This window comes from Amblyraja radiata, chromosome 2 (genome assembly GCF_010909765.2).
Source record: "Amblyraja radiata isolate CabotCenter1 chromosome 2, sAmbRad1.1.pri, whole genome shotgun sequence".
In the NCBI taxonomy this organism is placed as follows: Eukaryota; Metazoa; Chordata; class Chondrichthyes; order Rajiformes; family Rajidae; genus Amblyraja; species Amblyraja radiata.
Window position 1 is genome coordinate 136,382,866 of NC_045957.1, and position 16,559 is coordinate 136,399,424.

Below are 16,559 nucleotides of genomic sequence, written 5' to 3' on the forward strand. Positions count from 1 at the left end.
TGGTTTACATTGCCGGGATATTTTATATATTTCTTGCAGCGGCAGATGGTGTAAAGTAAGTCAGCATTGTGCAGACAGGAAGAATAAACAAATAACTCTGCAGCTGAGACAGAAAGAGGGATATCCTTGCATTATTGATGATAATCTGGGTGGATGCTCAAATGCACACACCCTGCTAGAAGTTAAAAGTAGGATCATGCCTGGCCCCCCTCAACATCAATGATCAGAGAAGGACAATTAACACCACTGGGGTAGCCTAACAAAGGAAATAGCCTTACCCCCCTAACTTCTGCAGTTGGATCAATGGTGATCAATTTCACTGACTGTTAATTTTGAACAGTCACAGTCAGTCATAACATGCACTAAACATCAGTAAATATGATGACTAAATATGAGTTTTCCCTGCAGCCAGACAGGAGTGAGGATGGCAGGTCAGTCAGGGCCATGTAATGAATGCACCTGATTTGCAAATTCAGTAGTTTCTTGGCATCCCATATCACGTTTGCAACAGAGGGTTGTTACTCGTCTTAGGCTGTTTAAATACTGTACTATCACTCAATTTCTTGAGTATGAATTGAAAATAATTCCAAAATTTCTTGAGTATAAATTGAAAATATTTCAAAATCAAGAGGACACTGAGTGTACCTTCTGTGGGCAGAGTTATGCCCCTGTCCCACTTAGGAAACTTGAACGGAAACCTCTGAAGATTTTGTGCCCCACCCAAGGTTTCCATGCGGTTCCCGGAGGTTGCAGGTGGTTGCCGGAGGTTGCAGGTAGTGGAAGCAGGTAGGGAGACTGACAAAAACCTCCGGGAACTGCACGGAAACCTTGGATGGGGCGCAAAGTCTCCAGAGGTTTCCGTTCAGGTTTCCTAAGTGGGACAGAGGCATTATATGCTACCCTCTAAAATGCCACAGAAAAGGAGATGAGTGAAGAAAACCCATTGTCATCTTAGCTTGATATCTTACCAAAATGTTGTGCAATTAGTTTTTTTAAGCATCATTAATTAATTTCAGTTTCTTAATGCGCACTTTACTGAAATGTGTGTTTTGGGGTACTCATTGCTTTCTGTCCAGCACATTCATGCTATGGAATGCTATCAGAGCCAATGATGAAGCAGTGCAAAGTAGGATATGTGTTAATGTAGCAAATGGTTGTGATGCAAATTGTGACATTTCACATTGACACATTACATATATTTTTAAATTCAGGTTTATCCTAAAGCCATGGTAATAATTTAATTGACCACTACAAATTATCCTTTAGTATTGGCAATGGAATCAAAAGCAGGTTGGTGGGCTTATGTGACAAGAAATAACATGTAATGTTACAAGGAAACAAAGAGGGGGGGATGGGCTTGTTAGGATTTTGGGATCTGTTCCCTTGGGAACTGCCATGAACTAATGGGCCAAATGGCCTCCTTCTGCATCATAGTAGTAGGTAATGGATATAAATCCAACAAGTAACTGATATATTTATCCTTCTTAATCCCTACTGCTACTGTCCACATAGGATTAATGTCAGCTTCTCAATATTTCTTTTTTGTTGCAATGGATACACATGCTAAATAATGTGCCTATATTATCTTTTCTGGTTTAGATGATGGTCCTGCTCCACCTGCTCCATTTGAACATCGGATTGTCTCAACGAATGTAGCACAAGTCAGCAATTACTATACGATAAAGAAATCTGAAATTCTTGGAGGGTCAGTTCTGCTTTAAGGTTATCCAAAGATTATTCATTGCTAAAATGCACTGGCTGAATGCTAAGTCATCCCCATACCACCTTTCGTCCCATTGAGTTGAGGTTAACGATATATCAGTATCTCAATCTGTTTTTACACCAATGGACATTGCTAGTTAGGCCAGCATTTATTGTCTCAAATTCCTCTGAATTGCCTTATATTTCAGGAGGCATTTCAGAGTTCACAATCATTCAGTTCCAGACCCAGGGGCCACAGTCTAGTAATAAAGGGGAGGTCATTTAAGACTGAGGTGAGAATTTTTTTTTTCACCCAGAGAGTTATGAATTTATGGAATTCCCTGCCACAGAGGGCAGTGGAGGCCAAGTCACTGGATGGATTTAAGAGAGAGTTAGATAAAACTCTAGGGGCTAGTGGAGTCAAGGGATATGGGGAGAAGGCTGGCACGGGTTATTGATAGGGGATGATCAGCCATGATCACAATGAATGGTGGTGCTGGCTCGAAGGGCCGAATGGCCTCCTCCTGCACCTATTTTCTATGTTTCTATGTTTCTATCATTGCTGTGAGTCTGAAATCATTTGTACATCAGGATTCAGGACACTAGTGAACCAGTATGTTTCCTACAACAAATCAGTTTCAGATGCAAGTTCCTTACACCAATAAGTTAACATATCAAACAAAGTTTAATTAGTTGAATCTAACTTCTTCAGTCACCATTTTTGGATTAGAACTCATGTCTTTATCACAATGGACCAGGTATTTGGAGACTAATTAAGTAACTAGGCCATGAAGCTATCATATCCCAAGTTAGCATCGCCAAACTTCTAATATTTCTTTGTGATATAAATGCCCCATTTGTATAGATTTTGTTAAAGTGAATATGCTGTGATGGTTTGAATTATTTTATTAATTTTGTGACTGCTTTAATTGTTCATTGCAGAGGACGATTTGGACAAGTACACAAATGTGTTGAAAAGTCTACAGGCCTTACCTTAGCAGCCAAAATTATTAAAACTAGAGCGGCCAAGCAGAAGGTGTGTGCCTTCCAGAATAACGTCAATCCTTTCTTGTATGCAAAATCAAATTGTTTTTTGACATCATATGTATTATTATTGCTTAATAGGAGGAAGTTAAGAATGAGATCCATGTTATGAATCATCTGAATCACACCAATCTCATCCAGCTGTATGATGCTTTTGAAACAAAGAATGATATCATTCTGATCATGGAATAGTAAGTGGCGTTAAGCATCAGTCAAATTGCTAGTTCTTAGTAAATGATTTTCAACACAAGGATATGAATACATGCTCAAGTTTGTAGTCACAATATAGCCCAAGAGGCAGATAAGATTCGTTTATTGTGGCATTATTTTCAGCACAGACATTGTGGGATGGAGGGCCTGTTCCTGTGCTGAATTGTTTTATGCCCCAAGAGCTGACATATCCTGGATTCTCAAGAAAACTGTTGAGACCAATCCAAAAGAAAAATCAAAGGGCTGTTGAAAGGCCTGTGCACTTTTAAAAATCGCTTTAGTTACTTTTGGTTCTTCATTATAAATGAAAACTTTGGACTTGGGTAACAGAACCTTTTGAGTGCTTTTGGGAATTATTCAGTGGGATAATAGAATGTGTTAACTTCTCAGTTGACTTTGCCAGGTGAAGGTTCATGAGTATGGCTGTTGTTTGTCGAAAGATGTTGACTGACCCATTGCACTATGTCAGGGCAGAACTGTTTAGTTCAGACAGTCTATGATTCAATGGTATTTTATTGTCACGGATACCTAACTCCAGTGAAAACATTTTTTCCATACAATTCCGTGAAAATCCGACTATACATTAAGCACAATTATACTAAGTACAAGGGTGTAAGAGAGTAAGTAGATCACACTGAGTCAGTGCATCAGAGTTGTCACATTTCAGCCACCATTATATGATGGAATATTAGCCAAGAATTCCATTATATATAGATGTAACATCATTAGTATTTAATTATACATATAAATAGACTGGCCAAATACAACTGTCTTTCCGCAAATTCATTTTTGTTAAATTGAATGTAATACAAAATAAAAATGAATCACCAAATTCCTCACTAAACAATGCAAGGCAGTTCGAGTAAAGTTTCCAGAGGAATCCAACTGATAAACTGGCCATAAAACCTCAGAATTAATTACAAACTGTGTAGATTATCTCAATGATAATTGAATTAAACTATCACGCTTGTTGGTAAAGATATGTATTATATGAAATTCCAAAACCTGAAATTATTGTAAGATTAACAGAAAGTTAACACTAAGGTTAGCAAGGATGGAAAGTGCCTTCCCTTCAGGCCATTGATGCATCAGATGAATATTGCACTGATACTAGATTTTTTAAAATACAGAATTATTTAAATAGCTGAATTTAAATTATGAACTGCTTTGGTTGTTTATTCAAACACACGTCTCTAGGTTGTTGGTTCAGAACTCTGGCTACAAGTCTAATAACTCAACCACTTAATTGATTGTACTGCACTGATTGCAGACAAGTGATTGTGAACTTTAACTGAAAGCTTTATTCCTTGGAGTGTAGGAGATTGAGGAGTGATCTTATAGAAGTGCATATAATCATGTGGGGCATGGGTATGATGAATGCAAAGAGCCTTTTCCCCAGTGTCAGCGAATCAAAAACAACAAGTTTGAAGGTTTAGGGTGAGAGGAGAAAGATTTAAAAGCTACCCGAGAGGGCAACTTTTTCAAACAATGAATGATAAGTATATAGAACAGGCTATCAGAGGAAGTGGTTGAGACAGGTACAATAACAGCATTCAAGGGACAATTGTGCATCTACATTTGGATACGTAAAGATAAGAAGAATATCGGCAAAATACAGGTAAATGGGACTAGCATAGATGGGCAGCTTGGTTAGCATGGGTAAGTTAGTCCAGTTTCATTGCTGTATAATTCTATGACTCCAGCCATCAATTAACCATATAACCATATAACAATTTACAGCACGGAAACAGGCCATCTCGGCCCTTCTAGTCCTTGCCGAATACTTATTCTCCCCTAGTCCCATCTACCTGCACCATAACCCTCCATTCCTTTCCCGTCCATATAACTATCCAATTTATTTTTAAATTATAAAATCGAACCTGCCTCCACCACCTCCACTGGAAGCTCATTCCACACATCTACCACTCTCTGAGTAAAGAAGTTCCCCCTCATGTTACCCCTAAACCTCTGTCCCTTAATTCTCAAGTAATGTCCTCTTGTTTGAATCTTCCCTACTCTCAGTGGGAAAAGCTTATCCACGTCAACTCTGTCTATCCCTCTCATCATTTTAAAGACCTCTATCAAGTCCCCCCTTAACCTTCTGCGCTCCAAAGAATAAAGACCTAACTTGTTCAACCTTTCTCTGTAACTTAGTTGCTGAAACCCAGGCAACATTCTAGTAAATCTCCTCTGTACTCTTTATTTTGTTGACATCCTTCCTATAATTAGGCGACCAAAATTGTACACCATACTCCAGAATTGGCCTCACCAATGCCTTGTACAATTTTAACATTACATCCCAACTTCTATACTCAATGCTCTGATTTATAAATGCCAGCACACCAAAAGCTTTCTTTACCACCCTATCTACATGAGATTCCACCTTCAGGGTACTGTGCACAGTTATTCCTAAATCCCTCTGTTCAACTGCATTCCTCAATTCACTACAATTTACCATGCACGTCCTATTTTGATTTGTCCTACCAAGATGTAGCACCTCACACTTATCAGCATTAAACTCCATCTGCCATCTTTCAGCCCACTCTTCAAAATGGCCTAAATCTCTCTGTAGACTTTGAAAATCTACTTCATTATCCACAACACCACCTATCTTAGTATCATCTGCATACATACTATCCAAATTACCACACCATCATCCAGATCATTGATGTACATGACAAACAACAGTGGACCCAACACAAATCCCTGTGGCACCTCACTAGTCACCGGCCTCCAACCTGACAAACAGCCATCCACCATTACTCTCTGGCATCTCCCATTCAGCCACTGTTGAATCCATCTTGCTACTCCACCATTAATATCCAACAATTCAACCTTCTTAACCAACCTTCCAGGAGGAACCTTGTCAAAGGCCTTACTGAAGTCCATATATACAACATCCACTGCTTTACCCTCATCAATTTCCCGAGTAACCTCTTCAAAAAATTCAAGAAGATTAGCCAAACATTACCTTCCAGGCACAAATCCATGTTGACTGTTCCTAATCAGACCCTGTTTATCCAGATGCTTATATATATTATCTCTAAGTATCCTTTCCATTAATTTGCCCACCACTGACGTCAAACTAACAGGTCTATAATTACTAGGTTTACTCTTAGAACCCTTTTTAAACAATGGAACAACATGCGCAGTACGCCAATCCTCCGGCACTATTCCCGTTTCTAATGACAATTTAAATATTTCTGTCATAGCCCCTGCTATTTCTACACTAACTTCCCTCAATGTCCTAGCGAATATCCTGTCAGGACCTGGAGATTTATCCACTTTTATATTTCTCGAAAGTGTCAGTACTTCCTCTTCTTTGAATCTCGTAGTTTCCATAGCTACTCTACTTGTTTCCCTTACCTCACATAATTCAATATCCTTCTCCTTGGTGAATACCGAAGAAAAGAAATTGTTCAATATCTCCCCCATCTCTTTTGGCTCTGCAGATAGCTGTCCACTCGGACTCTCTAATGGACCAATTTTATCCCTCGTTATCCTTTTGCTATTAATATAGCTGTAGAAACCCTTTGGATTTACTTTCACCTTACTTGCCAAAGCAACCTCATATCTTCTTTTAGCTTTTCTAATTTATTTCTTAAGATTCTTTTTTCAGTATTCAGTTCAGTATTTCTTTAATATCATTTTCACTGAGTACTCGCATACACAGAGGAAACGAAAAAACGTTTCCATTCAGTGTAGTTAATAAAAAAGGATAAATACATAGAGCTTTATAAACAAATTAAAATTACCATATCTAAAAACAGAAAGTAGGCCTAAAATTTACAATAGAATAAAAACAGACATTCCGACCGACAGTGGCTTTACTTTGACAGGTGCCTAACTGTCAAAGTATGGACGAGGTTGAATGTGTTGGTGAACGATATTTGAGGAGGGGACAAAGTCCGTTAATCAGTCGTATTGCCTGTGGGAAGAAGCTGTGTAGCATCCTGCTGGTTTTACAGCTGATGCTCCTGTACCTCTTCCCAGATGGCAGAATAGAGAAGATGTGTGTGATGGGTGGTAGGGGTCCTGGATGATGGAGATGGCTCTACTGATGCTCCGCTTCTTGTAGATCTCCAACAGGAAAGGGAGTGGGGCACCAATGATCCTGCTGGCGGTCTTCACTATCCTGTTGAGTTGATATTGTTCGTAAGCCTTGCAGCTCCCGAACCAGGAAGTAATGCCGTAGGTCATTATGCTTTCCAATTTTTACTATTTCCTTTCAACCGACAGGGACATAAAGATTCAGTACTCTTAAAATGTCATCTTTAAATGTCCTCCATTTCTCCTCCGCATCCTTCCCATCAAACAAAATGTCCCAATTCACTCCTTTTAAATTCTTTCGCATCTCCTCAAATTTAGCCTTTCTCCAATCAAAAATCTCAACCCTAGGTCCAGTTCTGACCCTCTCCATAATTATATTGAAACTAATGGTATTAACCATATTAAACTAAGAAATGAGCAGCAGTTGAGGTGAGAGTTGCCAAGACTCCATAACTATCAAGAAGTCTTTAAGAAAACTCCAGAAAAGTTAAACTTCAGGACCACTCTGAAAGAAAATGTACAGATAGACCATTGTGATAACAATCAAAACCTTCACAAATTACTTACATAAATATTGGAAAAGGGGACAAATGACAAATAATTAATCAAGCACTGTCCAAACAGGCAGTGGAAATTTCTGTCTTACAATAGTCTTCCCCAACATTGTTCCCGAAGTTGGGGAAGTCCAGAACAAGGGGTCACAGTTTAAGGATAAGGGGGAAATCTTTTAGGACCAAGATGTGAAAAACATTTTTCACACAGAGAGTGGTGAATCTCTGGAATTCTCTGCCACAGAAAGTAGTTGAGGCCAGTTCATTGGCTATATTTAAGAGGGAGTTAGATGTGGCCCTTGTGGCTAAAGGGATCAGGGGGTATGGAGAGAAGGCAGGTATGGGATACTGAGTTGGATGATCAGCCATGATCATATTGAATGGCGGTGCAGGCTCGAAGTTCCGAATGGCCTACTCCTACACCTATTTTCTATGTCTATGTCTATTGTAAGTCTTACTACCACTACCTGCAACCACCTTCAACTAGCATCGCAACCGGCTTCGACTAAAAATTACGGATTTTTAAAACGGCAACCTATTTTTAGTCGCGGCCGGTTTTGAATTTTTTGAAATAATCGCCGGAACATAGAAGAAGCGGAAACCACTTTCGACCATTAGGGAGACTGACAAAAACCTCCGGGAACCTCCGGGAACCGCATGGAAACCTTGGGTGGGGCGCAAAGTCTCCAGAGGTTTCCGTTCAGGTTTCCTAAGTGGGGCAGGGGCATTAGTGTGTGGGATAGCACGCACTCAGTGGGCCGAAAAGCCTGTTTCCGCGCTGTTTCTCTAAACTAAACTAAAAGGGTGGATCGTGTGATAAAAGAAGAATTACCACAAAGGTAATTGCTTATGGTGGTGGAAATTGTATGATGAATGGAAAGGCAGCCCTGTTGTAAGAGAGACACAAGAAACTGCAGATGCAGTAAATGTTTTGTTTAGTTTAGAGATACAGCGTGGAAACAGGCCCTTCGGCCCACCGAGTCTGCACCGATCAGCAATCCCCGTACATTAACACTACAGACAATTTTTACTCTTATGCTAATCCAATTAATTTACAAACCTGTACGTCTTTGGAATGTGGGAGGAAACCCAAGATCTCGGAGAAAACCCACGCAGGTCACGGGGAAAACGTAAAAACACCGTTCAGGAATCTTGAACAAAATAGAACGGGCTTGAAGAACTCAGCAGGACAAGCAGCATCTGGGGAGGGAATGGACAGGCAATATTTTGGGTTGGAATCCTTTTTTTAAGACCTGTTGAAAGAAAATCAGCTGTAATTAGCAAATTTGGGAACAAATAAGTTAAGGAATTGATGTCATTAGATATAACTCTTAGGGCTAACGGAATCGAGGGATATGGGGAAAATGCGGGAATGGGGTACTGATTTTTAATGATCAGCCATGATCATATTGAATGGCAGTGCTGGATCGAAGGGCTGAATGGCCTACTCCTGCACCTATTTTCTATGTTTCTATGTTTTAAGTTTCTTGTTGCTTGTAGCTTGCTGCCAAGGAACAATAGGATAATTAGTGATATCTTTATCTCAGCGTGGTTCCACATTAGCTAAGGTATATTAGCTCTTCCAGTTGATTAGAAAAAGAGCAGTAACAATTAAAGACATGGTTGCACCATTTCTGTCAATTACCAACTTTACCGTCAGTGGTTTAGATGGCATGTTGGAATGCCTGAGGTTTCACATTCTGGTTTCATGCAGTTCATGTCCCAAGAGAGAATATGGATAGGATTTCTTCACAGGATGGGGGGCAGGTTACGAAAAAAATGCAGTATTTATGGTGTGAGCTGTATCTTCACACATGCTCCATTGTGTGAGCATGGAGGGAGAAACACCTTGCCCTGGGATGGTTCAGGTCCTATCTGGCAGACAGAACCATGCGTGTAAGCCTTGCTGGCTTTGAATCCTCCTCCACTCCCTTGGTATATGGGGTTCCACAGGGCTCAATTTTAGGGCCCCTGCTCTTCTCTTTATACCTACTTCCTCTGGGCTCAATTTTAAGAAGGCATGGCATCTCCTTTCACTTTTACGCAGATGATAGCCAGTTATATATGCCACTCAGGAAAGAAGACGACTATTCTCTAAAATCACTTCTGTCTTGTCTTGAGGACATTAAGTCCTGGATGGCCTTAAACTTTCTGGGACTTAATGAAGAGAAGACAGAGGTGATTTTGTTTGGCCCCAATGGCTGCCGTGAACCTCCCTTTGTTGACTTGGGTCCACTGGCATTGTCTGTAAAGCCAACCGTTTTGAACCTGGGTTTTAGGATGGACGGTGATTTTAAACTAGATAAACAAATAGGCGCGGCGGTTAAGTCCAGCTTCTTTCACCTAAGGAAGCTGGCAAAGGTGAAGCCCATTCTCGAGCGGCAGCATTTTGAAACAGTAATCCATGCCTTTATTACATCTAGGCTGGATTACTGTAACGCACTCTACTCTGGAGTCGCACGAGCTTCATTGGCTCGTCTCCAGCTTGTTCAAAATGCTGCCGCTCGCCTTTTGACCGGAACTCGAAAGAGGGAGCACATTACGCCAATTTTGGCCTCCCTTCACTGGCTCCCAGTGCACTTTCGAGTTCATTTCAAAATTATTTTATTTGTTTTTAAATCGTTGAATGGGCTCGCCCCGCCTTACCTCTCTGAGCTGCTCCACCTATATGCTCCTGCCCGGTGCCTCAGGTCAGCTTATCAGCTGCTCCTTGAGGTACCAAGGTCTAAGCGGAAGCTCAGAGGGGATAGAGCCTTTTCTGTTGCTGCTCCGGCACTCTGGAACACCTTGCCGTTGCACATCAGACAGGCCCCCTCACTGTCCATCTTCAAATCCTCCCTAAAAACAAATTTTTATTCTTTGGCTTTCGACACTGGCTGAGGCATTGCTCCTGTGCTTTTAATGTCTTTTAATTTTTAGTGTGTTTTTTATAGTCCTTCGTTTTACGGTTTTTAATGGTTTGTAATAGCTTTTTGTCCATGAGTTCTCATGTACAGCACTTTGTGGCAACTGCAGTTGTTTAAAGTGCTTTATAAATAAAGTTATTATTATTATTCTCTATATATCTTACCAGATTTAATTAAATAACCATATAAAGGACTTTATCGGACTATATAATGTTACAGTATATCTTGCAGTAAATACAGTACCCGTTATCCTTTATCTGTCCACTGTGGACAGCTTGATTATATTCATGTATAGTCTTTTCTTTGACTGGGTAACACATAAACAAAAGTTTTTCACTGTACCTCGGTACACGTGACAATAATAGAGTAATAAACTAACCAAGACACTGCAGATGCTCGAATCGAACAACAAATCAAACTGCTAGAGGAATTCAATGTCAGGCAGCATCTGTGGAGGGAATGAACAGGTAACATTTCTAAATTTCTACTATTATCACACCACCCATCCTTTTATATCTGAGCATTAAAATAAAAGTCAGCTCCATTTCCCTCCACAGATGCTGCCTGTGGTTCTTTCAGCAGTTTGTAGTTTGCTGTAGTAGGATGAAAGTAGGAATATTGCAATACATTAATATATTAAAAACAGAAAACACTCAGCAACTGTGGAACGTGAAACAGATATTTTGGGGTTAGAAACCCTAGAAAAGAATTTGGAGAGAGTAGCAAGAGTTCCACTAGCCCAGAATGCTAACTTGGTCGGCATGGACAAGTTGAGCGAAGGGGTCTGTTTCTGTGCTGTGTGGCTTCATGAGATGCGGTCTAATTTGATGAATATTTCCAACGTTTTCTATTTTTATTAAAGTTTTCTGTGCTTTTCTAATATTCATTTACTGATTAGGTTATAATTGAATATTTGTACAGCAAAGCCTGTTCCTGATCAGCACAAGCTAATTCAACTTAATGAGAACAAGAACCTAAAGGAAATCGGAGTACTGAAATCTTAGAAGTCTACATTCAACCTCAGGCACATATGTTTATGTGCAAATGGCAACTTGCACTCCAGTTCTGAACTTTCATGAACCTCAACGGAAGCACATGTGGGAACTAGGCCATAGCTTACAATGGCTACAATATATTACATTTAGGGTTTGTGACCAAAGTCAACTTTTTTTATCTTGCAGCAGGAATTGTCACAAGACATTGTTCAATGAATTGTGACTATCGTTAATTCCTTTTACCTTTCTTCCCCTACAGTATTGAAGGTGGGGAACTATTTGACAGGATCATAGATGAAAACTACAACTTAACAGAAATGGACACAATCCTATTTGTAAGGCAGATTTGTGAAGGACTTCAATATATGCATCAGATGTACATCCTTCATCTAGACCTTAAGGTAAATGCTGTTGAAAGATAATTTTGGAATATTTTTGCATGTCACGTGAAACTTACCCACAGCAAAGAAATCATAATGATCTTAAACTATCAACACTTAAAATTGTCATGTTGGAAAACAAAATTTTAATTTCCCCCATGACCAGGATATTAACATTTCCTCATTCAGGATAGTAAATTATACACAGCCATGCAATGTTGTTTATATCTCCAGAGCACTGGTCAATGTCTCCTCGGGTTTCCCTGATATAGCCCATACCACATTGGGATATCTTTTGTCTCTGGTCTCTGTCATTTATTTAAGGTGCCCCAAGAGAAGGATATTTGAAGTTCTAGGGTGCAAGAGATTATTATCTGAGCCCCAAATAGAAACATAGAAACATAGAAAATAGGTGCAGGAGTAGGCCATTCGGCCCTTCTAGCCTGCACCGCCATTCAATATGTTCATGGCTGATCATCCAGCTCAGTATCCCGTACCTGCCTTCTCTCCATACCCCCTGATCCCTTTAGCCACAAGGGCCACATCAAACTCCCTCTTAAATATAGCCAATGAACTGGCCTCAACTACCTTCTGTGGCAGAGAATTCTAGAGATTCACCACTCTCTGTGTGAAAAATGTTTTTCTCATCTCGGTCCTAAAAGATTTCCCCCTTATCCTTAAACTGTGACCCCTTGTTCTGGACTTCCCCAACATCGGGAACAATCTTCCTGCATCTAGCCTGTCCAACCCCTTAAGAATTTTGTAAGTTTCTATAAGATACCCCCTCAATCTTCTAAATTCTAACGAGTACAAGCCGAGTCTATCCAGCCTTTCTTCATATGAAAGTCCTGACATCCCAGGAATCAGTCTGGTGAACCTTCTCTGTACTCCCTCTATGGCAAGAATGTCTTTCCTCAGATTAGGAGAACAAAACTGTACGCAATACTCCAGGTGTGGTCTCACCAAGACCCTGTACAGCTGCAGGAGAACCTCCCTGCTCCTATACTCAAATCATTTTGCTATGAAAGCTAACATACCATTGGCTTTCTTCACTGCCTGCTGCACCTGCATGCCTACTTTCACTGACTGGTGTACCATGACACCCAGGTCTCGCTTGAAGAGAGCTGTATATTCACCGAGTGGCTCTACAGTGCAGGTTGGTACCTGGAATATTTCTGGAGTTGTATAGAGTGGGTCTGTACCCATAGTAAACTAGGTGCATCATGAAGGCACTAGAGCCTGCAGATGCTGGAATCTGGAGCTGGGATAATTTAGCGGGTCAGGCAACTTCGGTGGAGGAAAATGGACAGTCAATGTTACGGTTCAAGACCCTTCATCGGGACTGAAAGAGTAGAGGGGAAGTAGCCGGTGTAGAGAAGTGGGGGAAAGGGGTGGGACAAGGGCTGGCAAGTTATCGGTAGATACACGGGAGGAGAAATTGCTTATCAGATGACCGTTCACGGCAGAGGCTGGGAGGTGGTAAACGGAGATCAAAAGACTGCAGAATCTAAGGAAGGTTTAGGGTGGAACTAATTAAGGAAGGAGGGGAGCAGTTGGGCAGGAACAACAGATGGGGGACAGGCCAAGGAGTAGGGAGGGAAAGTTATCCAATGGGAGGAGTATGTGGGTGATGGCCAGATGGACTAGATCGGATGAACAAAAAGAAGCAAGGTGGTCCTCTCACACGTACAAGGGTGTGTGTGACACGACCAGGATAGATGAGAGGAGAGAGAAAGGGACAGAGAGGATGCAGGTGCCTGAAATTGGAGAATGCAATGTTTATGTTATTGGGCTGTAGATGACCCAGGTGAAATATGAGGTGCTGTTCCTCTAGTTTGCATTTAGTAGGAGACTGCAGACAAACAGGTCAGTGTGAGAATGAGAATGGGCATGGGAATGGCTAGCACCAGGGTGCAGATGCTTGGCAAAGTGGTCACCTAGTCTGCCTCTGGTCTCACTGATATAGAGGATACCACAAGGAGAGCACCCAAATGCAATGAACAAGGTTGGAGGAGGTGCAGGTAAATTTCGGACTCACCTGGAAAGGGCAGTTTATGTTCATGTAGGTGAGGGAGGCAGTGTAGGTTGAGCAGAAAAGAAAGTAATGGAGAGAGTGGTCAATCTGCAAAAAGGTGGGGTGGGCCAGACGTGACTGGTGGTGGAATCATGTTGTAGCTGGACGAAATATCAACGAATGATGTGCTGGTGCGTTGGAGTATTCCTGCAAAGGCAGTTTGTTCCATGGGTTTAATGTGGCAAACTTAGGTGTTACTGGGAAGATAATATCAAAGGATAGAATGATAGGGAAATGAATCTCAGGATGTCAATAAAATCCAAGGGCAACTGACAAATAAACTGAACTAAACTAAATTAGAATCCCAGCAACGTGTTACTGATGGATGGATGGATGCTGGTTCCAATGCTGTTAGATAAGCAGATTAGGAGGACCATTGCTCTCTGTTCCACTCCATTCATAATGTAGCTGATAGATGAACAGCTCAACGTGGACCACAACCTATTTCATCAAGCATCTCTTATCTCCAAGGCAGTTGCAAGCTGCATTGCATGCAGAGGGCCTACCACTGCATTCACTGTGTTTAAGAAGGAACTGCAGATGCTGGAAAATCGAAGGTACACAAAAATGCTGGAGAAACTCAGCTGGTGCAGCAGCATCTATGGAGCGAAGGAAATAGGCAAAGTTTTGGGCCAAAACGTTGCCTATTTCCTTCGCTCCATAGATGCTGCTGCACCCACAGCATTCACTTCTCTGATTACTCAACAATGAGCATCAATATCCCCAACAATTTGTGCTGGATTCTCCACATTGAAGGTGTGACCAAGAAAGCACATCTGCACCTCTAATTCCTCAGAGGACCAAAGAAATTCAGCATGTCTCTAACGACTCTTACCAACTTCTACGGATGCACTGTAGGAAGCGTTCTCAGATCCATCACAGCCATAGATTGACAGCAACTCTGTCCAACATCACCAGAATGTGCAGAGTTCTGAATGCTTCCCAGTCCATTACACAGACCACCCTTCCCTTATCGATTCCATGTACACTTAATGGCGCCTCAGGAAAGAAGCCAATGCAATCAAGGACCATTTTCACTTTGGTTATTCCCCCTTATTCCTTATCCTGTCAGACAGAAGATACAAAAGCTTGAAAGCACATACCATCAAACTCAGGAACAACTGTCATCAGCCTACTGAATGATCCTCCCATAAACTAGGGAGTAGTTCTGATCTTCCAACCTACCTCGTTGCAGGCCTTGCATTTTTTTCTCTGCGACTGCAATGTTCTAATGCTGTAACATTATATTCTGCACTCTGCTACTTTTTTTCTTTGCACTACCTGTTGTAATTGTGGATGGCTTGATTGCACACTTGTATGGTATGAGTTCACTGGGTAGCACACAAACAAAGCTTTTAACTGTATCTTGATAAACATGACAATAATTAATAAATACTAATAACAATACTAACAATGTTGTATTTTCATGTAGCTTTTGGGGCGTATCAGAAGACTTAGTAAGAATAGGAAGACTACTTGCACTTCCCATTAGAGTTAGGCTGCATACTGCAATTCATTTTGAATCCAAGAAAAACATACTTTGTAGATAACCAAGCCATCACTCTGATGCAGAGGTAACAGTTTAGGAATGATGAAGCTGCTAGATCAGAGCCTTCCTGTCACAGTTGAGGTGAAGAATGGGCATTCAGCAGCAGTGGTGGTAGTCCATAGTGAAGGTAGCTAACTACGACCTTAAAATAATGCAGTGGGACAGATGCTGCCAGCTCGTTGTTAGTTCCTTGCAGAAGGAACACGAGCAGCAGCACACATGCCAGTATGCTTTGCATTTAAGCACCTGCACTCTGCACCATTCCACTCAAAAGTGTGATAATTGCCTGTTCTGTGCTGTTCTGAGCTGTGCGGATGAGTACACTTTGAATGTGGTGCCTCAGCTTAATACCAAGCATAGCTGCCGCAATTCAAGTGGTCCCCATTCACTTGAATGGTGCCAATTCACAAAAAAATGTAAGTAGAGGTTAATTGTTTTTTTTTCTTTTAATTAATATTAAAACATTTAATTTATTTATTTAGAAAGTAATTTGCTCTTTTTAACGCTTTTTTAAAAAAAAATCATATTTTTAATTGCTAATATATGATTTTGATATTTTTAACCGGGTTCTAAATGTTGTGGATCACCAGGGATATTTGGAAACTGCGCAAAAGGCCTAATGAGTGCAGGAGTTATCCGTGGGCTCGCAGCAGCACGGCAGCCTTAGTTTCCCCACCTGTGGGCCTCTTTGCTGGCAGCAACCTGCTCTGCCTTGTGGAATGGCTGTAGCAGGATGTTGGGAGTCACGCAGCTGCTAAAGTTATCTGTTGCTGCAGGCATCCCATGAGAGGAAAGCACAATCCAGATCAGCGTATCAAAGGAAATGGAGGAAAGGGAGGTAAATGGAGTAGAGGTGCAGATCAGACATTGCCAGAACAGACTCCAGTGGCTACATGGCCCACTCCACAATAACAATAAAAGATCAGAGTACGTCAGTGAAATCCAGTGAAAAGTAAGTTTAAAAAACACACATGTGAGCAAATCAACAGTTCATCAGCAAACCCATGCAATGGATTTTAAGGATAATCCACTGTGGAACGAAGTTGTACCAAAAGGATCTCAGAATTTTAAAGTTACAGTAACAAGCATGCAGAAAGAT

At 41.0% G+C, this 16,559-nt stretch overlaps 1 protein-coding gene across 3 annotated transcripts in view; it reads left to right on the forward strand.

Moving 5' to 3' along the window:
• The window catches only part of mylk4 (myosin light chain kinase family member 4), a 51,447-nt gene that overhangs the window by 13,799 nt on the left and 21,089 nt on the right, over nt 1-16,559 (forward strand). For all 3 annotated transcript variants that reach the window (XM_033016290.1, XM_033016298.1, XM_033016307.1), the window contains exons 5-8: nt 1,600-1,705; nt 2,644-2,737; nt 2,827-2,936; nt 11,717-11,858. In XM_033016290.1, the coding sequence (XP_032872181.1) occupies nt 1,600-1,705; nt 2,644-2,737; nt 2,827-2,936; nt 11,717-11,858 (452 nt within the window). The remainder of the gene's footprint in view (nt 1-1,599; nt 1,706-2,643; nt 2,738-2,826; nt 2,937-11,716; nt 11,859-16,559) is intronic.